We start from the raw sequence: 25,789 nt of genomic DNA on the forward strand, positions 1-25,789 counted from the left end.
AGTTTTCAGGGGGCATTTTGGAGCCAGTAATTCCCTCTCCCCAACCCCCTCCCCTCTTCAGGTCCTTCAGGGCCTTTAAAAAGCTTATAAGCTCTAGGCTGTGTTCCTGTTGTGCCTGATGGAGGAAAATGTCCCTTACTTTTACTGTTAACTTTCTCTACTCCATTCCTGTGTGGCCACTGCCGGGAAAACCCTCACCCTCTCTGATAATTATTTCTACACCAGTGAGTAGGGTGACTGACAAGCCCTCCCTCCAATCCCAACCAGCATGGGGATATCAAAGAGACACAGCCCCTCCTCCATTTATATTTATTTCAGATCGTCACACACTTCCTCCTCCCCCAACCATGGATCTTAGAAGGGCCGGCTGGAGTTGGAGTTCCGGGAAGATCCCCAGTCTACGAAGAGTGGGAACTGGGGTTGATGATGGAAGAGGTGTTGGTGCTGACGGTCAGAGTGGCCCCAAGCAGAGGCATGAAGGTGGAGGGAGCAGGTCAGTTGTTCCTCATGACCATCCGGATCCAGTCCACATATTTGCAAACTTTGGTGTAGACCCCTGGGATGCCTTCTTGCCCACAAGGCCCCACGGATCCCCAGGACACCAGACCCTGAAGGACTCCTCCGCATACCAGGGGGCCCCCAGAGTCACCCTGGAAGGCAGAAGGAGAAAGAATATTGCATGAATATGGGAGAAATACCGTTTCAGTTTTCCTCTCCCTCTGCACACCATCCTAGTCCTCCCAAACCATTCCTGAGCCTTGAGGACTGGGGCTCCAAGCCTCATCACCAGACCAAAAACAAAAAACAAACAAACAAACAAACAAAAAACAAAACCAGGTTCCCAGAGGACAACAGAAATGACTGGCCAATAGAGAGGAACACACTGTTTCTAACAGCCAATCCCAGGGGAGGAGGGCGGGACTCCATGCATGGTAGAAGAGTCCCTCAAGGACAATGGCTGGAGCCCTGACCAATGAGGGAAGAGCGCAGAGGCACCAATGCCCAATCCCAGTGAAGGAGGGCGGAACTCCTTTAGAGTTCTTTCCAGGACAATGGCTGGGGCCGTGGCCAGTAGGGAGGGGCAATCGTCTCTTTCTGGAGGACGTGAGAGGAAAAGGTAGCCAAATTACAGGAAGTGAGAGTCCTCCAGACCCCTTTCCTATTCCATCGTGGAATCTCTCACCCTCACCCGGGCCAGCATCAACAGGAGGATGGTGTGGGGAAGAACTGGAGAGACAGCCCGTTACCTGCCTGAGCTCCAAATGCTGGCTAACTCTTTGCCCTCCTTCATCTTCTCTGTCTCTTTCTCCCCCTCTTTTTGTGCCCCACCCATTTTTCCTTCTCGGTTTCCGCCCTCCCTCTGACTTCCATTCCCTGGCTCTCCCTCCCACATTCTGTGCCTCTCTTTTCTTTCTGACCTCATCTCTTTCCCCATCCCCTTTCCCTGACGTGCCCTCCCTACCCCTCAATTCTCTCTCCCCTATTTCCTGTCCTGGGTGTTGCCTGCAGTCGCTTACCTGGCAGGCATCCTGCCCAGCGATGCCACCAGCACACACCATGTTGTCTGTGATTCTCCCCGGGAACACTGCCTGGCAGGTGGCATTGGAGACAATGGAGAGGTTGAGGCATTGGAGCCGGTCTGGGAATGGATCTGAGGATGGAAGATGGATACTGCTGGATCCCCCAAAGCTTCCCTCATCTCCCCCAAAGCTTTGGGGCCACATCCTTCTTCTCAAGAAGCCCAATCCAAGTCCATAATCCACCCCTTCCTATGGCCTCCTCTACAATCCTCAAACCTCTAAATTTCAGATTTATGACTTGATTGCATGGTGACTATTCACTCCAGTTCATTGACCCAGTCCCGCCTGACCTTTAACCTATGACTTTGGTACTATAACTCAAGATCCTCCTGGTCCTTCCAACCTCAGATATAATGAATCTAGACCTGACTTTCTCCTTCAATCCTAGCTACTGTGACCTTTCACCTTCAGTCTTATTACCTTTTGATCTCAACTTGGCCTCATGTCTTCTGTCTCTTGGCCCCATGTTCCTTGTCTTCACCTTAACCTCCAACCTCAGCTCTACATCTTCTAAACCACTGGTCCCTACTCCAAAGTGACCTCTGATCCTAGTTTATTTGACCCCAGACTCCATGACCTCTAACTGCTGGCTCCACACACCGAACCCTATGGTTTCCAATCCCATACTAGTGGTCCCTGGTAGAATCCTAGTTCCCATCCTCAGACTGTGGCCAACATCTGGATCCCATGACCTCAACTCTGCAATGACTAACACCAGAGTCCCTGACCCATGACCCCAAGATCCTATTTACATATGCCTTTTGCTCCAGTCTGATGACCCTTAACATCACTCTGACCTCTAACCACATCCCTGACCCATGACTTCTGACTCCACACCCAACCACGTAACCACTTTTACTCCCAAGACCCCTGATGACCCATGAGCTCAGAGCCCAAAGCATGATCCTGATTTGTGACCCTTTACCCATCCATCTGCTGAGCTAGCATAACTCCTGACCTCTCACCCTACCCTCCAAACTTTTGCCCATCCTGACCTCTGACCCCAGGCCCCACTTACTCAATGGTCGGTTGGTGGTGCCCCAGCCCGAGATGTGGCACTCAGTGCCAGCCGGGGCACAGGTGGTGGGCAGGGGTAGGGGCTGGACGCTGCGGGTCAGGAGAACAGGGGTACCCAGTCGCAGAAGCCGGAGGTCATGGTCATGGCTGTGCAGGGCTCCCTGGTAGCCGGGGTGTGTCACGGAGAAGCCACTGCGCCGGATCTGTTCCGTCCAGTCCAGCTTGCTGAGGCTGTGTTCCCCAAGGCGCACCCAGTACCTGCTGAATTTCATGGCGGCTCAGTGGGTGACAGGTGTGCCATCCACGGGCTCCCAGACCCCTTGTCTCTCTCTGCAGTTCTGCATTTTGATGGCTGTCCTCTCCCTCACTCCTTCCCTTGCTCTCAGTCTCTCTCTGCCTCTTCCTGACTCTTGGTCTCTATTTCCATTGCCAGCTTTCCATTTCTAGTGTTCTTTGCATTTCTTCTCTCCATGCCACTGCAACTGTGTCGCTTTCTGATTCTCTTAGCTGGTGAGGCCCACGGGAGCAGGGCCATCTGCTTGTCCTGTTCACTGCCCTGATCCTACCGCTTAGGAGACGATATGAGCCATCAACATTGTCAACTAAGTCAACAGGGGAATAATGAGTGGGCTCTCTCTATCCTGCTTGTGTTTCTCCCTGTCCCCAAATCTCTCTGCCCCTCAGGGGGAGAGAGTATAGCTCAGTGGTAGAGCGCATGCTTAGCACGCACGAGGTTCTGGATTCAATTCCCAATACCTCCATTAAAATAAATAAGTAAATTAATAAACCTAATTACCTCCCTCTCAAAACAAAAACAAAAAAACAAATAAATCTCTGTCTCTCCATGTCTGGAAATTCTCTTTTGCAAAAAATTCCAGAGCATCAAACCTACAAAGCCCAATTCCTACACTTTACAGATTGGACCGCTGGGGTCCAGACAGGTGCCAGATGTAGCCTTTGAGGCTGCACAAAGGGTTTGGCTCAGACATGGGCCCATGACCCACACTGCATCAGGGGATGCCATATGGAAGGAAGTGGGACACAAGGGAATGTAGGTGGTGGGTGGGCAGGTCCAGGACCCCCCCAGGACCATTGTGAGTTAGTCCTACTCCTTTGCTAACCTCAGACCTTCTTGCTGAAGGACCATCTCCTTACTCCTGTGCACCCCTTTGCCCAGCGCTCCTTTTCCCATCACCCGCCCTTTGACCACCCTGGAAAAGGAGGGACCCATATGGGGGCTTACCTGCTACTGCAGTGAGCGGCTGTGAGAACCCACCTGCGGTCAATGAGGACCCCCCCACAGCGCAGGTGGATGCCCTCAAACAGCCCCACCTGCCAAGGCTGCGAGTGAGGGACACACTCCTCGCCATTATAAATCTTCTCCGTGGCCTGGTGGCTGAGCCCTGAGGACGTGGGCCAGAGAGATGGGGTCAGAGTCCTAGAGATAGTGGCTCAGATAGGAGGAAGGACACAGAAAGAGCAAGATAGAGGTGAGAGAGAGAGTCAGAGGCAGTGAGACACAGAGCCAGTGATGTATAGAAAAAGACACAGTGAAACACCCACAGTGACACAGGGAGGAAGAGAGAGAGAGAGAGAGAGATGCTTAAAGATAAGAGAGAACTAGAGATTCAGAGAGAGAGAAAAGACAGGCATAGTGACAGGAAGAGACAGAGGGGAGATGGATCAGAAGATACAGAGAGAGAGAGGTACACAGGACCCCTGGAGATGGAGGCGAATGGAGTCATAGAGTCGGCCCCGCTTCCCTCCTCAGTGCCAGGCATCATCATGAGGGAGGGGGGCAGGGGACTCCTTTTCCCTCTGGGGAACTCACCAATAAGACACAGGAGCAAAAAGATGCTGGACTCCATGGTGGGCCACCTCCAGGTTCTGGGGGGGAAGTTAGGACATCTCAGAGATGACCCTTTCCTGGTCAACCAGACCTTCCCTTTCCCCATCCTTTCCACCAGCAGCAACCTGAGAAGGGGATGGTCCACATGCTCATCCCTCCTCATGCCCGTCTCCTGCATGTCACCCTGCGCCGGTGATGGCCTGCCCCTCCTCACCTTGTCTCTGTGCTCGCTGGGTTGTCCATGCGGCTGTTGCAATTTCAGCCTGTCGGTCTCTCTGCACTCTGCCTGGCCACCTACCCTCCTGTCCTTTCATCTGCCGGCCATCCTGCTGGTCAACTCTCCCGCTGTCCACCTGGCCTCTCAGCCACCTGTCATGCTGCCTCGCCTGCCCCCTCCTTCTGTCTGTCTGTCCCAGACCAGCAGCTGACACAGCTTTTAACTCTCTTTGTCCCAGCCCATGCATCTTCCGGGTTGAGGGAAGGGGACAAGGAGATATGGGTGGGGCGCCCTCTAATCCTGTAGAAACTCTTCCTGGCTAATGACACATAATTGTGCTTTACAGTTAAATAGAGGGGAAGCGAGGAGGAGGGGGACAGGATGGCTTTGGAGAGAAGACCCAGCCCGTACCTTCTCCCTCCTCTCCAAACCAGCCAGCAGCCCTGAGACCAGTGACTCAAGGTGATGTGGGAGCTGGGTTCTAATCCCAACTCCAGTGACAAAGCCTCAGGGAGGGTGGAGCCCGTGGATACCTGGGACTCCTCCCTGAGTGGTGCAGGAAAGGGGCAGGAGGGTGGAGAGGCTAAGAGAGCAGGAGAGTGAAAATGAGAGGCTGAGAAAGAAGAGGAGGAAAAGGAAGAGCTTTCAAAATAGGCGAGACATTGTATATAAATCTCACATATTTATCCAATAATCTATATTGAGAAAGAATGTGAAAAGGAATATATGTATGGCTGAATCACTGTGCTGTACACCAGAAACTCACACAACATTGTAAATCGACTATACTTCAATTTAAAAAATAAATAAATAGGTGAGACAGAGGAGTTTCCAAACTGGGATCCCAGGAAGTCTGGTTCTCACTGAATTTTTTAAATGCAGAATCAGTTCTGTTCCCTGCTTCCAGAAGCACAGGTCTTACTGTATATATGAGGTCAATTTATTGAATTCTATGAAAGTTTTTGTTTGTTTGTTTGTTTGTTTGTTTGTTTGCTTTTTTTGGCACCAACAGAGAGAGACAGAGGACAGAGAGGGAAGGGAGAGAGAGAGATTCAGGATTCAGAATCCCTTTCTCACTCTCTCTTTTTGCTTTTATCTCTTTTTTTTTTTTTTGAAGTAATATTTACACAACATAAAATCCAGCCTTGGAGCCAATTTAAAGTCTACAGTTCAGTGAATTGCACTGCACTCATGATGTTACGCAACCGTCACCCCAATCTTAATTCCAGAGCATTTTCATCACCCCCAAAAGAGACCCCTTACCCATTAAGCTGATGTCCATCAACTGGTAAATGGATAAATAAAATATGATGTATCCATGGTATGGAGTAGCATTCAGCTATAAAACGAACGTAGTCCTGATGTGTGCTACAGAAGGATGAACCCTGAAAATGTTATGCAGAGTGAAAGAAGTCAGTCACAAAGAACCACAAGCTGTATGATCCCTTTTATATGAAAAATCCACAATAGATAGATGATGGAGCAGATGAGTGGTTGCCTGGGGCTGCAGGGAGTGAGGATGGGGAGTGCCTGCCTGCTTAGTGGGTCTCTTTTGACGCACAGATTTGCAGCTTGTGGCTTCTGGATAAAGCCAGTCTTTTTGTAGCTGGAGGGTCCAAGAGAACAGACCTCCTGCTTTCAGAGGAAGCTCTGAGCACCTTTGCCACCTCCGCCCAGGGAGTCCCCAGAATTCTCAAGTCCTGCTGCCTCACGCTTTACTCTCAGGCATCAGCAGTAGCTCGATATGAAGCCCATTCCCTAAAGAGAACTCGGCCACCCCAACACGCGGGGTGACGTCCGGGAGCACAGGTTTTCATAGACATGGAAACTGAGGCATGCCTAGATGAAGGCACTTGCCCAAAGTCACACAGCTGGTAATAGGCAGAACTGGAGTTTGAACCCAGGTCGGGTGCTGTATAAAATATATATATATATTTAATTGAAGTGTAGTTGATTTACAATGTTGTGTTAGTTTCTGGTGTACAGCATAGTGATTCAGCCATACATATATCTACTCTTTTTCATGTTCTTTATCATTATAGGTTATTACAAGATATTGAATATAGTTCCCTGTGCTGTACAGTAGAAACTTGTTGTTTATCTGTTTTGTATATAGTAGTATGAATCTGCTGATACCAAACTCCTAATTTATCCCTGCCCCTCTTTCCCCTTTAGTAACCCTAAATTTATTTTCTATGTCTGAATCTGTTTCTGCTTTGTAAATAAGTTCATTTGTATCATTTTTTAAGATTCCACATATAAATGGTATCATGTGTTGTCTTTATCTGGCTTACTTCACTTAATATGATAATCTCAGTCCATCTGTGTTGCTGCAAATGGCATTATTTTATTCTTTTTTATGCCTCAGTAGTATTCCATTGCATATATACACCACATCTTCTTTATCCCATCGTCTGTCGATGGACATCTAGGTTGCTTCCATGTCTTGGCTATTGTAAGTAGTGCTGCTGTGGATATTATGGTGCGTGTATCTTTTGGAATTGGAGTTCCCTCCAGACATATATGCCCAAGAGTGGGGTTGCTGGATCATATGGTAAGTCTATTTTTAGTTTTTAAGGGACCATCATACTGTTTTCCATAGTCTAGAACCTGTATTGTTAATCATCATCCAAACATATGAATGAATGAATGAATGAGTGTACTGAGAAGAGACGAACGTATACATGCTTCTGCAGGTTTCAGAAAAAGAGGATAGCTTTTGACAACATTCATACTGGGTTGAAACCTCAGTTCATCTCATGACTCACTGGCAGCCACTGGGACACTCTCTTGTCCTGTCCTCAGTTTGCCCCTCTGAAAAATGGGGCTGGGAGGAAGCTAAATGTCTACCTGCCACTTCCTCTTGAGGTCATCAAACAAGGCAACAAAAGATGGGTTGAGGGTGTCAGCGATGCTAAAGGTAGACATGACTAAAATTGCCCTTACCAGTTTACTTCTTTGTAAAGGAGTTGTCAAAGCTGACTTCGATGACAGAATCTTTTTTTCTATTTATCTTTACCTCTCTCTCATTTTATTTCTGTCTCATTCACTCATTCATGCATATATTTGGATGATTCATATATTTGGATGACGATTAACATCAAACATTTTGCAGTATCCCGTGTGCCCAGTTCTTTTCTGGGCAATGCTGGGACCACAGAGTTTAAGCAGAACCAGAGGCCCTACACTTCTTCTCAGTTACTGCTCTGTTCCTCTACCATCCTTCCCAGCAAAACATCTCCATGGATATCTACTCACTGCCTGCACCCCACAGCCATAGCATTTTGGGTCTCCAGAGATTTCCATGTTGAGCAATCCAGCGGCCACCTGTCGGTCTCTATCTTACTCAACCTTTCCGCAGCATTCATCTCGGCCGGCCCCTCCTCTCCTGGCTTCCGGGACAGGGCACCATGCATTTCTGGTTTCCCTCCTACTTTGCGGGCTCTCCTACCTTCATGAATAGGCCTTTTTTTCCTGCATCAGTGCCTGTACAAACAAAGGTGTTCCCAGAGCTCTGTGCTTAGCCATGTTCCCTGCATTGACTGTATACACCTGACAGTTTCACCTGTCACCCGGGGCAGGTTGGTTCTTAGGTCTCTCCCCAGCTTCAGTCATGGGCTTCCCACAGCCTCCTGGGCAACCCAAACCTACCTCATCATCTGTCCCCACCAACCTGTTCTCATCCACTTGGTCCCCCATCCAGACCCTTGGGAGATCTGTTCTCTCCAGGATCCAGCTTGCTTTTTTTCCTTCTGGGACATCCTATCCTTCCCAAGCTGGATTCAACCATTTGCATCTCCCTGTCTCTGAAACCTGTCTCCTGAGCTCTGACCCTCCCCATATACAGCCAGAGGCTTCCCTGATGCCCCTAGACCCATCTCCCACTGTGGCCCCCGTAATCTCAGCATCATCCCCCTCCCTGGTCCTCTAGCTCAGGGAGGCTCCACCACCTGCCAGTTAACTAAGCTGAATCTAGACACCATCCTCCTCCTTGCCCCTCCTCAGGCCTGTTCCACCCTTCTCCGATTCTCTTCAGCCCCAGCTTGCCTCATCCCTACCTCCTTGGACCCTCACCCAAGCCTCCTCCCTGGATCCTCAGTCTCCAGGCTCCCTGTCCCTCTAGCCCACCCCCTAGACAGCCCCAGAGGGGTCTTTTAATGTCCAGAACCAACCTTCTCTCCAGCTCACAGCCCTCCCATGGGTCTCTAGCATACATCTGGTTTTCTTCCTGGATTCTGGTTAGAATTTTTTAAAATTCTTGGAGTTTCCTGACTGGTAGGGGAAGTGAAGAGCATCTTTTGTTATTTGTAATAAACCCCAGTAACCCCACTTGAGTTTATGTTAATGAGGTGAAGGAGAGAAGGGAGGGGGAAGAAATGGGGGTTGTTACCAGGGAAACCAACCAAGGGATTAGAAGATTGGAACTTTCAGTCCCAACCCCTGACCTCTGGAAAGAGAGAGGCACCCAGGTCCCAGCTGGAGACCTGGAGGAGGCACACAACCCATTGCCAGTTGAAGGAGGTCCCCCATCCCATACCCTGTTCCTGAACATCAACTATGAAAACTTCTGACATAGTTCTGTTAAACCTACGACAGAGACTCCTTAGTTCTCAGCAAATGTAGTACCAAGCAGCACCCCTCAAAACCCACGGCAGCAGGGCCAGTGAGCAGGGCAGCACGATGAGAAAGATCCTGGAGGTTGTGAATGGAAAACGTCACCTGCCATGTCAATAAACAAAAGATGTTGCAAACATCAAGTCAACAGCCAATGAAGCCACTCTGGACTATGCACCCTGAGGGGATTCGGGATGGAGTAAAACAGGGCACTGGCCCTAGCTTGTTAAGGTGCATATCAAAGGAATGATGTCAATGAACCCAGACTCTTGCATCTTCCACCTACAAGCAAAGAGCTGAGTTCATTAACTTAAGATGTTTGTTTTTTTCCTTTAATTAACAGTATTCTTTTGATGTTCCGACTACCTGGTTTTTGTTGCAAAAACTCCTATATATCCTGGCTCCTCCTCTACCTCTTTGGAACAGCCCCTCAGAGCTATATGAGAGGCTGTCTCCCGGGCTTAAGTCATCAGTATGTCAGCTGAATAAAACGTAATTCTCAACTTTTAGGTTATGCGTTTTTGTTTGTTTTTTCCAGCCGATAAGATAATGGTCCTATCCATACTCCCACTCACAGTGCCAATTGTGATCACCCCACAGAGGCAGGAGGGACTCTTTGGTGCATGTGTGGCATCATGAATCGTGGCATATGAACCAACTCTTAGAAGAAAGAGTCCATCCTATTTCTATGGAACGTCTGCAATATTCTTCTTCAATAGCCCCTCCTCCCACAAGCCTGACTCGGGTCTCTGACCCCCTTAGCCCTCTCACAACCTGTCTGCTTTTCTCATCTTGACTTTGAAATCTGTAGAATGGAACTGTGGGCTTACAAACCCATTACTCCCATTTGCCTAGAAAGTCTAACTTAGTCCCTTATACAAGGTTTCACAAATGGGGCAGTGGCTGAGCTTGGCCTGGAACCTCCAGACTAGAGGGGAGATGTCCCTGGGGATGTCTGCAGCAGAGACGCACAGGAATGTGTCTCCATCAGCCTGGATGGTTTCCACTCACTGGTGGATCATCCTTAGTCTAGGGCCACACTTCTGAAAGACGGGGAGCTGATATTTCCCCCTTGGGAGAACGACATGAAAGCGCTTTGTCTGCTGGGCCAATGACAAGAAGTATGGTTATCTCTTTCACACCTCTCTCTCTTTGCTCTGGTCTCTTCCCCAGTCTCCTTCACCTTCTCTCTCGCTCCCTCAGCCTCCAAATTCCTTCTTGCACAGAACCTCATTGTTACTAAAGTTCCCCTGGGCAAAAACAGGAAGAAGAGGGCGTGTGGCGGCAATGTTCCTGGAGAGGGAGGGTGGAGGGCGGTCTGAGGAGCCTGTCACCTGGCTGGCTTTCCTGAATTAAGGCCCTGTTGGCAGTCAGAATCTCAGCTCAGCTACGTCATTATTTTCTGTTCCACTGGGAGGATTTGGGCAGCCATCTCCTGTTCTTTCAAATACCGAGCTGCCACCCAAGGTGGCTTGCTGTGGCACTGGGGCCTTGGAACATCATAACAATGACATCAGTAATGACAACAATACTAATGACAGCTGCCACTTCGTAAGCACTCACTCAGTACCAGGTGTGTGCTGAGTGCTTTCACACGTTAAATCGACCCTCCCAAGAACTCTCCCGAGTAGGTGCTAGTTTTTTCAAGTTTATTAATATGCTAAGATAGTTCTTACTCCTCAGATGTAGAGAATTGAATTAGTTGGTGGCTCATTATCATTAGAAATCTGTGCACATCCCTTTCTTTGTTCTCCTTATTTATATTTTTTAGAATTTATTTACTTATTTATTTTATTGATATATATATATTGTTTTATTGAAGTCTAGTCAGTTTACAATGTTGTGTCAATTTCTGGGGTACAGCATAATAATTCAGTCACATAGGAACATACATACATTCGTTGTCATATTCTTTTCCATTGTAAGTTATTACAAGATATGGAATATAGTTCCCTGCGCTACACGGTGTAAACTTGTTCTTTATCTCCTTATTTATTTTATTACCTTTTATCCTCAGTTCCTTCTGCTGTTGCCTTTCCCACTGTGCATCTTTTGCTATTATCTTTGTTATTGAGTGTCCTTTGCTATTGGTTTTATTATTGTGTATCCTCTGCTATTATTTTTGTTATTGTGTATCCTTTGTTAGTATCTTTATTATTGTGTCTCTTCTGCTATTATATTTATCATACAGCTTTTTTGAAAAATTAAGGTGAAATTTACATGTTGTAAAATTAACCATTTAAAATGCACAGTGGAATTTAATATATTCACCATGTTGTATATATATACACACACATATATATATTTTATTGGTGTATGTTCTTACAAATTGTGTATGGTTTTGTGTGCAAAACAAATTATGTATTGTTTTGTGTAATTTTAATTTATGTCAGTGGTGCTGTGGTACATAACTTATTCTTTTCTTTTTCCTAGCTCAGAATCATGCTTTTTCATTTTAAAATTAAGTATTATTTACATAAACTCAAAAATCCATTTGCTTAAAGTGTTCAACTTGATGAAGTTTGGAAATTAGATGCAGTCGTGTAACAACACTATAATCAAAACATAGAACAGTCCCACTCAACTTACCCCCATCCTTAAGCTGCCCTGTGTTCCTTTTGCAAAAGTTCCTCTCCCTTGGGGGAGGGTATAGCTGAGTGGTAGAGCATGCACCTAGCATGCACAAGGTCCTGGGTTCAACCCCCAGTTCCTCCATCAAAACAAATAAATACCTAATTACCTCCCCCAAAACAAAAACAAAACAAAAAGTTCCCCTCCCCACCCCAACCCCAGGCAGTCACTGACCTACTCTCTGCCACTATAGCTTTGCCTTTTTCAAACCATCGTATAAATGTTTGGTTTCCCTCATTAGCATAATGCATTTTAGATTCATCCACGTTTTTGCATTTATCTGTGACCAAGTCATTCCTTTATATTGCTGAGCTGTGTTCTATACAGGTTGGAAGTACCACCCTTTGTTTAGTCATTCACCAATTGTGGGATATTTGGGTTGCTTCCGGCTCCTGGCTATGACAAATCATGCCACTGTGAATACTCATCTACAAATCATTCTGTGGACATTTGTTTTTCATTTCTCTTGTGCACACACCTAGAAGTGGAATTGCTAGATGGTATACTGGGTGTTTGCTTAACTTTATAAGGAATTGCCAAATTTTTTTTAAATTAGCCTTACCATTTTGCATTGCCACCAGCAGTGTATTAGTGTTCCAGTTGCCCCACATCTTCGCCAGCACTCAGTACTGTCATTCGCTTTAACTTTCACCATCAAGGTTGGTAGCACTATGCCTTTAAGATTCCGTTTGTGTTGCTCTGCGTTATATCTAATCTGTTGTTTTTTTGCTTTTTTTTTTTTTTTTTTTTTTTTGCTGGGGGGAGGTAATTAGGTTTATTTGTTTATTTTTGGAGGAGATACTGAGGATTGAACCCAGGACCTCATCCATGCTAAGCGTGTGCTCTGCCACTTGAGCTATATTCTCTCCCTAATCTGTTGCTTTTAATTGCTGTTTAGTCTCCACCACATCCTACCATCCACAACCTCCTTACTGGGCACCTGGCTTTCCTTTAATTCCCAACACAGCAAACAGATCAGTGACCGACACTTTGCATTTGCCCCTTTGTGACCTGCACAGTCCCTGCCTTAGGACAGACATCCAGGAGTAGAACTACTAGGATGTGTATATACTAATTTGACCAAGGAGTGCCAAATTACATTCCAAAATAACTGCACTGATTTGCATTCACACCAGCTGCGCACTAGGGTGCCTGTGTCTCTGAGTACCTGCCAATGTTTGGGGTTATTTAAAGATCTTTAATCCATCTAATAAATATAAAGTGATATGTTATTTCTATTTGCATTTCTCAGATAATTCATGAGTCTGATCATCTTTCCACATGGTTTGGGGGATTTCCTCTTCTACAAACATATTGTTCATATCCTTTAACATTTTTCTTATTTATGTGTGGGATTTCTTTGCACATTTGAGGTAACAATCCTGGGCCAACATTGCACACTGCAAATATCTTTTCTTGGGCCATCACCCATCTATTTACTTTGTCCATGTTATCTTTTTTTAAAAAATTTATTTATTTTTAATGGAGGTACTGAGGATTGAATGCAGGGCCTTGTGCATGCTAGGCACACACTCTACTGCTGATCTATACCCACCCCTCAACCCTTTCCGTGCTCTTTTGTTGAACAGAAATCCTTAACTTTGATGTAATCAAAGTAAACAAGTTTTGCTTATGATTAGTCCTTCTGAGGTTTTAAAAAGTCCTGCCTCATCCTTAGGTCATCGCAATTTTTCTCTGCCACTATCTTTTATGAACTTTATAGTTTGACCTTTTGCTTTTAGGTCTTTAAGCCATTTGGTATTAAATACTGATGAAATAAAATTCATATTTTATGGCAAGACAAGAAAATTTAAACATACAATTTTATGGGTGCCTCCCTCCCCATTAGAGTATTATGTGCATCTGCTTTAATCAGACCTCCTTAGGAGATAACCTTCCTTCTCAATCTTCTGAGGGGGCCATGATGACCCATGACCCCCTATTGGCTTTGTACATGTAGATCTGAATCCTGTAAACTGTTAATGATAGGTTATTTGACGTATACCCATTGGTCTCGAAAACTTACACAACTGTGCTTTGACCTCTAATAGGCAGAATAGTCCTCTAACTGTCAGAAAGACTGTCTCCTGGGTTCTAATCCTCAGGTTGGCACAAATAAAACTTCCCATTTCTTTCTTAGATTGACTATTGATTCATTTTTTTCACTAATAGTATCTTTGTTATACCCATTTGAGTGACAGGAAGATGGAGGCATGAAGAAGGTAAGTCACATGGCTAAATAAGTGGCAGAGCAGGCATTCAAATCCAGGCGGCCTGGCCTCAGAAACCATGCTCTGCACTACAGCATGCGGCTTCTCCATCAATGGGGGTTTCTAATTCAGCAGTTGCTGAGTGCAGAGCTTTTAAATATCAGTCTTTCACTCAATCGACCCAGTAGCCCTGCACAGGAGGTCCTATTAGTATCAGATGAGGAAACAGGCCCCTAGAAGATAAAGATTCTTCATCCCAAAAACCAGATCCTTCGCAAGCCACTCTCTTTTGCTTTTAAACAGGAACATAGAGTCTCCCCCTGAATGAACCAAGGATGATGGAAGAATCACCCGTGACCTGTGTCTCTTCACCTTCAAATATTTGAAAATTTGCCTATTCACCAAAATTTATCGGTAGCCCCAAAACCAACACTCGAGGGGCTTTAGCGGCCATTCGCAGACATGCTCAGAGTGGTGAAAGTTTGAGTCGCCTCCTCCATTCAGCTCTCACACTATAAACAAGTGTCCTTTTCACCGTCTACTTAGTGCCATGTTTTGCATTTTTGTGACTTTTCTGGGTGATTCACTTGTTTAAAATGCTCCCCAACCCCCAGCATACCACCTGAAGTGTTGACTAGTGCCCTTAAGCACAAGAAGGCTGCAACGGAGAAAATACACGTGTAAGATGAGCTTCCTTCAGGCACAGGTTACAGTGTTGTTGGCCTTGAGTTCAGTGTGAATGAATCAGCAACCTATAATAAGTAACGTGTCTTTAAATAGGAACACCCATAACGCCAGATGACATATTGATTAGTTGGTGAAAACACTGTGACCAGAAGCTCATGGGAAACTCAGCCTGTATGTCTCCCGGGAGGCACTGGTTCAGTATCCTGAATTCAGTGCCCATAGTGACTTTACAGACCATGACTACTGTGAATGAGAATCAATCGTATCACTAGGCGGGTTTGATGTTCCTGCAAACTCTCTCTCCAATCCATCCATGTCTTTTCATGTCTCCTGGCCCAAGATACTGCCTTCCCTTGCCCACTCAGTCACTGCCCGGTCTGCCCCAGATTAGTCTCTCTGCTTCCATGCCCCCACCGTCTTGTCTTCACCTCCCACTCCACAGCCAGAATGATGGTATAATCTCGGATTGGATCCTTCCCCCAGTTCACCCCTCTCAAGGGCTCCCCATCACGCTGGAAGAAAGACCAAACTGTACCACAGCCAGAAAAGATCCTGCGTATGTATTTGCTCTGTTGAATCCCCTAGTCTCCTTCCCTACAGAGGCACTTGGCCATTACTCCAAGATAACACTGGCCTTCCCACAGATTCTGGAATAAGTTAAACTCAGGGACTGTGCCCTGGTGCCTGTCTCTTTTAGGGATATTCCCCCTATTTTTGCAAAAGTGGCTCTTTCTCACCTCAAGATCTTCAGCCAAATGCCAACTCCTTCAAGAAGCCCTCCCTGACCACTTTACTTAAATTAGCATTCCTCCCTAATTCTCTAACACAAAGCCTTGTTTATGTCCTTCAAGGATCACATTTATTACAGAAATCATCACAATGTGCAGTTATTTACTTTGGGTATTTGTTTGCATTCTGTGATTCTCCTAAGGGCAGTTTATTACCATTTAGCTGTCTAATAATCCCTTCAAACAGATCCAGAATCTGACCTCTTAACTCCTCCGAGGGTGTCACCCTGGTCTGGGCATCATCACTTCCCACCTGAGCTATTGCAGTTGTTTCCACACCGACCTCTTCACCCTCTTCACTGATCTTTAGATGCATCAGGTAGGCTCCTGCCTCAGGGCCTTTGCACTTGCTGTATTCTCCACTTGGGATGCTGCTCTCCAGATGTGCACCAGACTCCCTTTCTCCATCCTTTCAGTCTTTAAGTGTCACCATTTCAGTTAGGTCTTCTTACCAGACCAATCTATTTAAAAGAGCAACTTCACCCACTTCCCCAACCCAACATTCCCTGCCTTTCATTCCTGCTTTTTTATTTTATTTTATTTTTTTGCCATGGTTCATATCACCACCTGACAGTTCTTCTGTTTATTCATCTTTTTTTAACCTGGGCTTCCCTGCAAAGAATGTACTGTCTACAAAGGCAGAAGTTTTTGTCTGTTTAATTCACTGTTTATTACCTGTGTCTGCAACAGTGCTTGGCTTGTGACATGTACCAATGTTTCTTGAATAAACAAACAAAGGTGTATTTGCCAACACCCAGGAAAGTACTTACACAAGGTTGGCAATAAATAAATGTCTACTGAGAAAAATAAATGAACACAACACTTTTTGGATGCTGCAAATTTGAGGAGTTGTTATTAATAGCCTAAGGTAGTATTTTATAGGGAACCACAGAAATATTAACAGTGGTAAGTGCTTAACATTTATCCTCATAACAATGCTATGGGGAAAATTATGAGCTCCATTTTACAGATGAAGAAACAGAGGTTGTGAGTTTTATGACTTATTCAAAGCAAGGATTCCTGTGGCTGAGTATTTAACCACAGCAGTTTGGGGTCATAGACAAATATGTAACAGCACGGGGCATTGAACAAGGATGCTTTGGATAAAAGTACAGAATACTTGGTGGACAAGAGGTTCTAGGCATGGAGGGACAGATACTCCGTGCCACTTGGGATGCAAACCCCATCACCCTGGAGTTTAGAGTGTGTTGATGTTTAGTGAGCAAGGAGATTCAGAGACAGGGAATATTGGCAGAATGTGGAATGTAGGTGGGAATGGGACAATTTGGGAGATCCAGAAATGTCCCCAGGAATTTCCTGGGTTCATTTGAAAGAATGAACCATTGTGAGGACCCAGTGTTGGCCATGACAAATCAGAGGTGCATACAGTGTTGTCGGGGTAGACGACTATACACACAAGAGAATATTTTCAGGAAGAAACGTCATGGGAGTCTAGAACCTTCTTGAGTACAAAACATAGAAGGATCTAGAATATTGGCAATGAATAAATATTTGAAGGGGTATAGGATGTCGTCGAGGACATTGCATTCACGGAACATAGACTCTTGTTGAGATGGGCTGATGGAGGTATTTAAGAGAGTTCCACAGGTAGAATATTCAGTCGGTGATCCAGGTTTATGTTGAAACAGTTGGGAGACCTGGAACATTGTCTGGGTTGGGACGTTCAGGGGACTGGGATGTTGCAGGGATGCAATGTCTGGGAGACGATGATGCTGAAAGTAACTAAATGCTTTTGAAACAGCTAATGTCCGCTGGAATTGGGCATTTTGAGAACGTGGATCACTGGTTCAAGTGGAGAACTTTGGGAGGGACAGAGCAGCGTTGGACAAACCAAGTAAGAAGGCAGGTAAGCCAACCCGACTTTCATTGTGGGCCCCTCGTCCATTTCTGCTCCTGGGTTTTCCGTTCTCGGATTGTTTTGTGGATCCATGGAACATACTGAGAGACTCGGGTGTAGACGCCAGGCCGGTTGGGCTGCCCGCATGGGAAGTCTCCCCAGGAGATGATGCCATGGAGTGTTCCATTACACATCAGGGGACCCCCGGAGTCACCCTGAGTTGGGGGAGAGAGGGAGGGGTTCGTGCTGGGGCTAAACAAAAGCAGAGATGGGGACATGTGGGGAGAGAGTGAAAGATGGAGACAGAGAGAGACACACCGATGGAGGCAGAGATAAAGAGAGACAGAGGAATACAGAGAGTGGGTGAGAGGGAGCAACAGTGAGAAACAGAGATAAGGAGACAGAGAGACAGGAAAAGAGAGAAAGATGGTGGTAGATACTCAGAGAGACAGGCAGACGGACAGACAGACACTTCTGTGTCTCTCCCTGTTTTCCTGTTCCTCAGTGTCATTAAAGTGGTAACAACTTACCTCATCACCTGTTCTTGGTTCTCTGGCCCCAAATCCCACCTTGCACCTCCCTCTTCTAACCCTGAGCCTTGCTTCGGGCTTGCAATTCCTTGGTATCGGCTTGCTATTAAGTTAGTCAGTCACATCTGGGTACGGTGTGCAACACCCCTGTGCTGGCACTTCTCTCTCTGGGCCCAGGGCAGACGTTCCTAACTGATAAGGCACGTATCATGACTTCATGGTCATTCTCTTTCCCACAGAACCAAAACTCAATCTAAGAAGCATCCTCTATTGGGCAGGTTGTTTTTTGTTTGTGTGTTTGTTTGTTTGTTTGTTTCTTTGTTTTTGCCCACGTATCCATTTCCCTTTATTTCGATGACAGCCTCCCGATTTTTTCATTTGGGAAATGACCCCTCTCCCACTCTCAATCCACGCAACCTGTCCCTGCCCCTACCCGCCCCCACCATTAGTCATGGGACTCAGACTCGGTCCACCAGAGAATCCCACAGATCTGGCCAGAGTGGTGGCTCAGGGTACACTACAGCTGACCCTTGAACAGTGCAAGGGACAGGGGCGCTGACCCTCCGCAGAGCTGAAGATCCTCCTACAACTTACAGTCGGCCCTCAGGACACTCCAGTCCTCAGTCTCCGTGGCTCCTCGTCCGCAGATTCAGTCAACTGCAGACCCTGTAGTACTGCAGTACTTACTACTGAAAAAATATCCGAGCCTAAGTGGACCCGTGCAGTTCAAACTCGTGTTGTTCAAGGGTCAGCTGTAGTTAAGTCAGCTTAGTGAGAATGAAGCTCAAGATGCCTGTGTACACTGTTGGAAAAGGGATGTCCTCTCTTTCCAGGAGGGTCCTTCGAGGGCGGGATGTTAGCCCAGTGCTGCTGGGGCCATCTCACTATCATATGGGAAGAAGCTTAATTGAGAATGAAGCCAAAAAAGGAGGGAAGAGCTGAGAATTAAAGAGAGACAGACCCCAACATCATTTGTGTACCTCGATCCCTGTGCCTGAAACAAGACACCTCTGGGCTTTTCAGTTACAAAAGTCAGTGTTTTGCTTAAGTTGTTTTGAGTTGGGTTTCTGTTGCTTGCAACCAAAAGAATCCCAGCGTTTACACATCTCAACACAAGGATCTGGGCAGCCACTGTCAGTCAAAGCCCAGGTTTAAGATGAACTCTATTTGTCAGCCTTTTTATCTTGACCTTCTATGCTAGGAGATGTCTCACCTTGCAAAGACTGGTTCCCCTCAGGCTGGAAGCAAATCCTTTCCCCAAGCGTATGTCCCCACTTCCATTCTGTTTTCCCCTCCCAGCCCATGACGACATACTTACTACCCCTTGGCCTCACCTCACAGGAGTCCTTGCCACCCTCTTCTGTGCCAGCACAGAGCATGTTGGGTGTGATCTTCCCCGGGTAGGCTTGACGACACTCTTTATCTGATCGTAGCTGGATGTTGGCACACTGGAGGGTTTGGGGGTAAGTCACTGGGAAGGAGAGAAAGGATATCTGAGGGTATCTGTCCTGGACAGGCTGTGGGGTGGAGGTTGGGTGGGCAGAGAGTTGGTAGAAAATAAAGATGGGTAGAGAAAGATGGGAGAAGAGATGGGCTATGTATCTGGGTAAAGTGATGGAAGACAGAAATGTGGAAAGAAGTAGGGGGAGAGGTGGAAGAAGAGAAGAGAAGAAAAGTGGAGGGAAAGATGGAAGGAAGGTGGTGGGAAGAGACAGGAGGGCAGAGGTGGTGAGAGAACTGTAGATGAGGAAAACACAAGGAGGAAGAAAGATGGAAAGAGAGGTGGGAGAGTGGGAAAGAGTGGTGGAGAGAAGGATGGGGCACGTTGGGAAGAAAGATATGGAAATGAGACTGGCTGCTAAGGAGATGCGAAGGGCTCTTGTTGCTATAGAGTTCAACTTTATGTTCATATGTACATAATTTATATACAAAAGATATATTTATATTCTATTGTATTTAATGAATATATAATCAATATATTAAATTATTTCTAAATTATAAATGATATATTTATGTTTAAATATGTATTTATGTATAATGTATGGATTATTTATATACAAGTATATTTAAATAAATACATAAACATATCATTTATAGATTAAGAAATAAATCTAATTTCTACAATTTATATATTTAAATACAGATGTATAATTATGCATATCCATTTAAATAAAACATGCATCTATACTATATAGTGTATATTTTATATATGTATAAATTTATATACATTTTATAAAGGAAACATACTTTTATATATGGTGTATAACATATATGTAATACATAACTTTATATTCATAAATTTATGTATATTTATATAAAGGATAACTATATAATATATGATACATAATATATCATAAATAACTATACAGTTAAATTTCATATTTATATATTCTATAAGGATATATAAAACTATACATTATATATTATCTATAACATTTTACAATTTTATATATTTATACATTTATATGAAAAATAGATTTAACTGTATATATTATATACATTTTATATGTGATATCTGATTTATCACATATACAAGCATATATTTTAAATTTTTTATTTATAAAGAATCCTCCAACCTATCCTCCCATCTCTGCCCCAGTTTCCCCAGACAAACTGTGAGATCTCAGGCCACTTGTGTGGGTGCATACCCTGGGGGCTGGTGGTGGTACCCCAACCAGACACCAGGCAGCTGGTGCCAGGAGGGAGGCAGTCATCGTGGGAGAGGGGCAGGGTTTGGATGTGGCTGGTGAGCTGGACGGAGGACTGCAGTTCCAGAAGCATGATGTCATGGTCATGGTTCAGGTGGGTGGGGCTGATTTGGTAGTGAGGGTGGGGGATAGATCGAACTACCTCCCTCACCTGCTCTCCAGCCTCCACACACCCCAGGGCATGCTTGCCCAGGTATACTGTGTATCCCCTGTGGGTGCAGGAAGAGGGTGGTTAGAGGACCTCAGGAGCCCATCTCCATCCCCAGTCTAACCCTCCCCGATCCCACCTTCCACATCTCCAAACATGTCTCCTTCCACACTCTCAAGTCCAACCCCATCCAAATCCTCTACTTTGACTCCACTCCCACACCCAACCCCCACATCTCCACCTCCAAACTCATTCTCACCCTTGTGCCCATCCCAACTCAACTCCAACCTCATCCTCAAATTCAGCTCCACCCACCCACCACCCCAGTCCCAGTCTCATCCCTACCCGAAGCTCCCCCAGCCCCCACATACTCCTTTAGACAGTGTGCTGCAGTGAGGACCCATCTGGGGTGGACCAGGACTCCCCCACAGAGCAGCCGCCCTTGCACTAGCAGGGCTGCCTGCCAAGGCTGAGAGTGGGGGAGGCAGGTGTAGCCACCCTGGAGAAACCCATTGGTCCCGTTGGTGCCGTTGAGAATCTTGGGATACTCCCGAGGGATGCCTGGTGAAGAAGAGAGAATGTTAGAGAACTGGGGCTCCCAGGGAAAGGAGGCCTGGAGTTGTGGTCCCTGGGCTTGGAGACGCAGTCAGAATTTTGCTCTGGGTGACACATTTGTTTATTTGTCGGTCTCTTGGACTTGCCGTTTTCTATGTAGTGGAGATGAGTCAGGACAAAGAGGTGATGTCTTTTTCTGTAGAAGTGCCAAACCCTCCACTGGAGGTTAAAAGAAGATATCATAGAATGGGGATGCTTCTGATAGGTAAGCCAAAGGCTGACTTTCTTCCCAACTAAATTTTCTCTCTTGTTCCAGCCTGGGGACAGATTTCAGGAGGTAGAAGTGAGCCTAACCTACATATCTACCCAGGCAGTATCCATCCATGCGTCCATGCATCCATCCATCATCCATCCATCCATCCATCCATCCAACCCTCCATCCTTTTAACACATATTTTATTAGGTGGCTCCAAGGCTTTAAATACCATTCATAGGCTAACTACTTCCAAATTCAAAGTTTGAAGGACTTTGCATCATCTGACCCTTGCTAGCTTCTTTAACCCCTTCCCTCACCTCTCCACTCACTCTGCTCCAGACTCATGGACCTGTTCTTCAAACATACCAGATCATTGTGCTTGCAGCCTCTTCTTTATGGACAGTTCTTTCTCTAGACCTGCACTGTTCAGTACAGTAGCCACCAGCCACAAGTGGCTACCTCAATTTAAATGAAATAAAAAATTCAGTTCTCCAATCACACCAGTCATATTTGAAATGTTCAATAGCCCCACATGGTCAGTAGCTACCACATAGCACAGTGCAGATATAGGACATCATACATGTGAAATAGTCTGCCGGATGGCACTCAGAATCTAAATGTTACATGTCTGGGTCCCTTTTGACTCTGAGAGCCGAGTTCAGATGTCACCTCCTTAGAGAGGCCATCCCAGGTCCCTGGCCACCTAGTCTAATACTGCCCCTCTTAGCCCCCCATCCCCATTATTCCCCAAGACATCCCCCTAGTTGAGTTTCATCATAGCTACAGTCACTATGCATTTCTCTTTATACTTGTTTGCATTTAGTCTCCTCACCTTGACTGTAAGGACCACTGACAACAGGCACCGTAACTGCTCTGTTCAGTGCTGCACCCCAGGACCTCGGACAGCACCCAGCACACAGGCGGTGCTCAACCAATGGATGGTGTTTGTGCTAGGCACTATGCCTGGCACTGGACCCACAGCAGTGGGCAACAGGACAGAGAAAGCCTCATCCTGAATGTGCCACTTTCTGGCTGGGTGATCCTGTACGAGTCTCCAGCCTGTTTTCTTAGCTGTAAAGAAGGAACAGCAATAGCCTGTCTCTCACAGGGCAGTCGTAGGATCCCTAAGATCTTGCATCGAAGACACGACAGGACCTGGCTCAAAGCGAGCACTCAGTGAGTGGGGACTGTTATTAATAGCACCCTCAGAAACTGAATCACCATCATTTCTCTTTCAATTCTGATTTTTGTCAGGAGAAAGTCTCACAGTGGTGGTAATATGCTTAAAAGCTTAATATGCTTGTGTGTGTGTGTGTGTGTGTGTGTGTGTGGCATTGTTGCTTTTCAATCTTATACGTCATTGCTAACAATTTTACCATAAAGCTAAGATAGGAGGTTATGCCATTCTGCTTAATAAAATATTGATAGCTTAAAAAATGCCTGTCTAGTTTCACCAAATTAACTTTTTAAAACCAGGAGAAAGCAAAAGTTGTCTTCCTCCAGCAACCTAAAAATTAAGTTGAATCATTTTGTGGGAGGTCAAAAAGGGTCAACTATTGGCAATCTCTGGTGGAAATGAAACATATTGTTTTGGGTTCATTGTGCAGGATTGATTTTTTTTTTCCTCTTAGCTTTTACTTATAGCAAAGGATGCTGTTTTCCATAAGGACAGTGATATAAACTTTCAATATGCCTTAAGTGAAAAAAAAAGTTGCCTCTAAGAAGACCATTAGGTTTAAAATAATGATGATTTGCTGGCATGCACAGTGTGACAGACAGGGCAGGCAAGATGGATTAGGGTCCTGACTCAGGCACCACCGGGTGCCTCAGAATCCTGGGTTTTTCAGCTGTGAGACTGGGGTAATTCGTGCAGCTACCTCATAAGTCCAGTGAGGGTTCCACAAAATGGTGGAGCTCCCAGCCTGAGGCTTGGTACCCAGGAGGGCTGAGGACACAGTCATGAATCCTGGGAATGCCAACAAAGGAAGTAAGCCACCCCACCTTCCGGCCCAGGGTGGTGATGGGTACCTGAGGCCCCTCCCCCTGCTCCAGGTACCAGCTCAAGGGTCAGGTCCTTTGGGGGACCCCTTCCAGGCCAGGAATTGCCATTACATCTCTTGGTTTCTTTTGGATTAGCTCCTTGAAGCTATCACCTCGCAACACTGTTCTAATTGTTATCTAATCATTTGGGTAATTATTTGAATGATGGCTGCATCCATCTCTACTAGGATCTGGGTACTGAGAGCAGGAACTGTGTCTCTGCTTGTAGAGCACCTAGCACAGTGCCTGGTGCTCTACAGTTGTTTGTTGAATGAATGCATGACGCATGAATGGAGGTTTCCAGAAAACTTGGCTGCAAATACAGGCAAAGGGCTTAAATGTGAGGAGTGGAATCTTTGGGGGCCAATTCTGGGCAGAATCATAAATCTGGGGTCACCCCAAGGATTAAAGAACACACTAGAAGGTTCTGGAAGTTCCTGAGAATGGAGACAGAATACTAATAAAGTCGTAATAACGACTAACTTTCCAGGCTCTTCCATCTCCTACGCACATGACGAAGTGTGTTGCCTCATATCAATATTTACAGCCACCCTTTGTGCTAAGGACTTAATGTTCCCATTCTACAGTTGAAAGAAAGGAAGCTAAGCTACTTGCTCAAAGTGGCAGCGTCAGGATTTGAACCCCCGTGTATGTCTCGTCTAACTCTCAGGGAGGCCTTGGACGTGGGAGGGGTTTGGGGTGGACTTTTCAGGGCAGAGTAGGATAATCAGGGAAGGGGCTAGTGCGGAAGATCTAGAAGACTTTAAAAATAGGGCAGGCCCATCTGAACTGAGATGCCCCAGGGAGAGGTCGGTGGGGAGAGGGGGCAGACCCCAGCCGGGAAACCAGGTCACGCCGGGACAAGCAGGAAGCCCTCAGCGTGTCCTGGCAGGACCCGGCCCTAGTGGGCGGGGGCGGAGCTCGCGGCTTCCACGCCCCCTCCCCCTCCCCCTCCCCCTCCCATCCCTCCTACCATTGTCTGGAGTGGCCACCCCGCCTCCACCCCCACGCATTCTTACCTCCTGACAAGGCCGCGGTCAGGAAGGCAGTCACAGCGGCCAGGGGCCACATGGCGACTCTGAGGTGGAGGGCAGGGCGCTCAGAGCCTGAGAAGTTGAAGGACATGTTAAGGGCTGGCCGGAACCCCCGTCTCTGGACACCACCCACCTCTGCTCCCGCAGTTCTCAGTATTGAATCTCCTCTCGTTTACTCTGAAAACTCTGATGCTGGAATCTTCACCCTCACCCCCAGTTCCATCTTTGTGGGGAGCAGTAATGAGGCGGAAGGGGCGGCGTGCACTCCTCCCCCTGTAGCCCTCCCCGCTCTCCCAAGCACCTCCCCCCCACGCCCCGCCCCGTCCCGCACCGGCTTGCAGCCCCTCGTCCCAGGTGGCCAGGCCCTCCACGCCTGCCCTCCAGCACGCTGGGTCCTTATGCACTGTCCTGCCTCTCTTGACCCTCTCCGTCCCCTTCGTCCCCTTTCTCCCCTCTCTGGGTGGGTCCCAGGCGGCTGGTCTCACACTGAGCATCCGCGTGCTTCATTCACCTCTCAACACCTCTGCAGATTTCTATCTCTAGAACCAAGCCTCTGGCTTCTGTCTCCATCTCCCTGACTCAGCTCTTTCCCTCTTTCCCCTCCCCTCCTCCCCTCCAGTGCTCTCTCCCGGATCCAGGCAGACCCTACCTGGGTCAGGGGCCCTGGTGAAGAGCTTCTGCCAGCTGCCTCCAACTTCAGCCCCGACCCATGGCTTTTAACCCCTGAACTCCCTCCCCCAGCGCCTTCAGCATTTCCCTGTTGCTGGCCTTCCCCTCTCCACCCTCAATGGCTCAGCAGGCTGTCGCCAGGCACCCCCCAGCCTGGGCTTGGCCCTCCGCTTGGGGCGGAGCTTCCAGGACAAGCTAAGACCCAGATCTAGGTCCGCCCAAGCCCGAGTTGAACCCACTGTGAACTTTCAGGCAGCAAGACCCACCTGGAGGGAAGGGAAAGGCTCATTTCTCTCCCCAGGCCCACCTGAAATCCCTATGGACTTCCCTAACATCAACCCATTTTCCACCCCACTATCTCCCCTCCAACCCTATGCACGTTCTTAATATACGTCAGC

The 25,789-nt window shown here is 46.8% G+C and overlaps 2 protein-coding genes across 7 annotated transcripts in view; both read right to left on the bottom strand.

The window, feature by feature from the left end:
• Positions 1 to 378: 378 nt before the first annotated feature.
• LOC105100152 (kallikrein-12) lies at positions 379 to 4,465 on the bottom strand. Its single transcript, XM_010993122.3, has 5 exons — positions 4,429 to 4,465; positions 3,841 to 4,000; positions 2,599 to 2,858; positions 1,518 to 1,651; positions 379 to 650 (listed from the first exon to the last, which is right to left on the bottom strand). Exons 1-5 carry the CDS (start codon positions 4,463 to 4,465, stop codon positions 495 to 497), a joined length of 747 nt encoding a protein of 248 aa, XP_010991424.2. The 3' UTR covers positions 379 to 494.
• Positions 4,466 to 16,450: 11,985 nt separating this feature from the next.
• The window catches only part of LOC105100150 (cytoplasmic tRNA 2-thiolation protein 1), a 40,667-nt gene continuing 31,328 nt past the window's right edge, over positions 16,451 to 25,789 (bottom strand). For 4 of the 6 annotated variants that reach the window (XM_064489743.1, XM_064489741.1, XM_064489745.1 and 1 more), the window contains 5 exons: positions 24,708 to 24,794; positions 21,209 to 21,398; positions 20,630 to 20,898; positions 19,316 to 19,452; positions 16,451 to 17,666 (listed from right to left, as the gene is read on the bottom strand). In XM_064489743.1, the coding sequence (XP_064345813.1) occupies positions 17,478 to 17,666; positions 19,316 to 19,452; positions 20,630 to 20,898; positions 21,209 to 21,398; positions 24,708 to 24,794 (872 nt within the window). In that variant the 3' untranslated portion in view covers positions 16,451 to 17,477. Of the gene's footprint in view, positions 17,667 to 18,575; positions 19,453 to 20,629; positions 20,899 to 21,208; positions 21,399 to 24,707; positions 24,795 to 25,789 lie in introns of those variants that run through there. The other 2 variants (XR_010382434.1, XM_064489744.1) reach the window with 2 other exon arrangements.

Source organism: Camelus dromedarius, chromosome 9, assembly GCF_036321535.1.
Source record: "Camelus dromedarius isolate mCamDro1 chromosome 9, mCamDro1.pat, whole genome shotgun sequence".
Classification (NCBI taxonomy): domain Eukaryota; kingdom Metazoa; phylum Chordata; class Mammalia; order Artiodactyla; family Camelidae; genus Camelus; species Camelus dromedarius.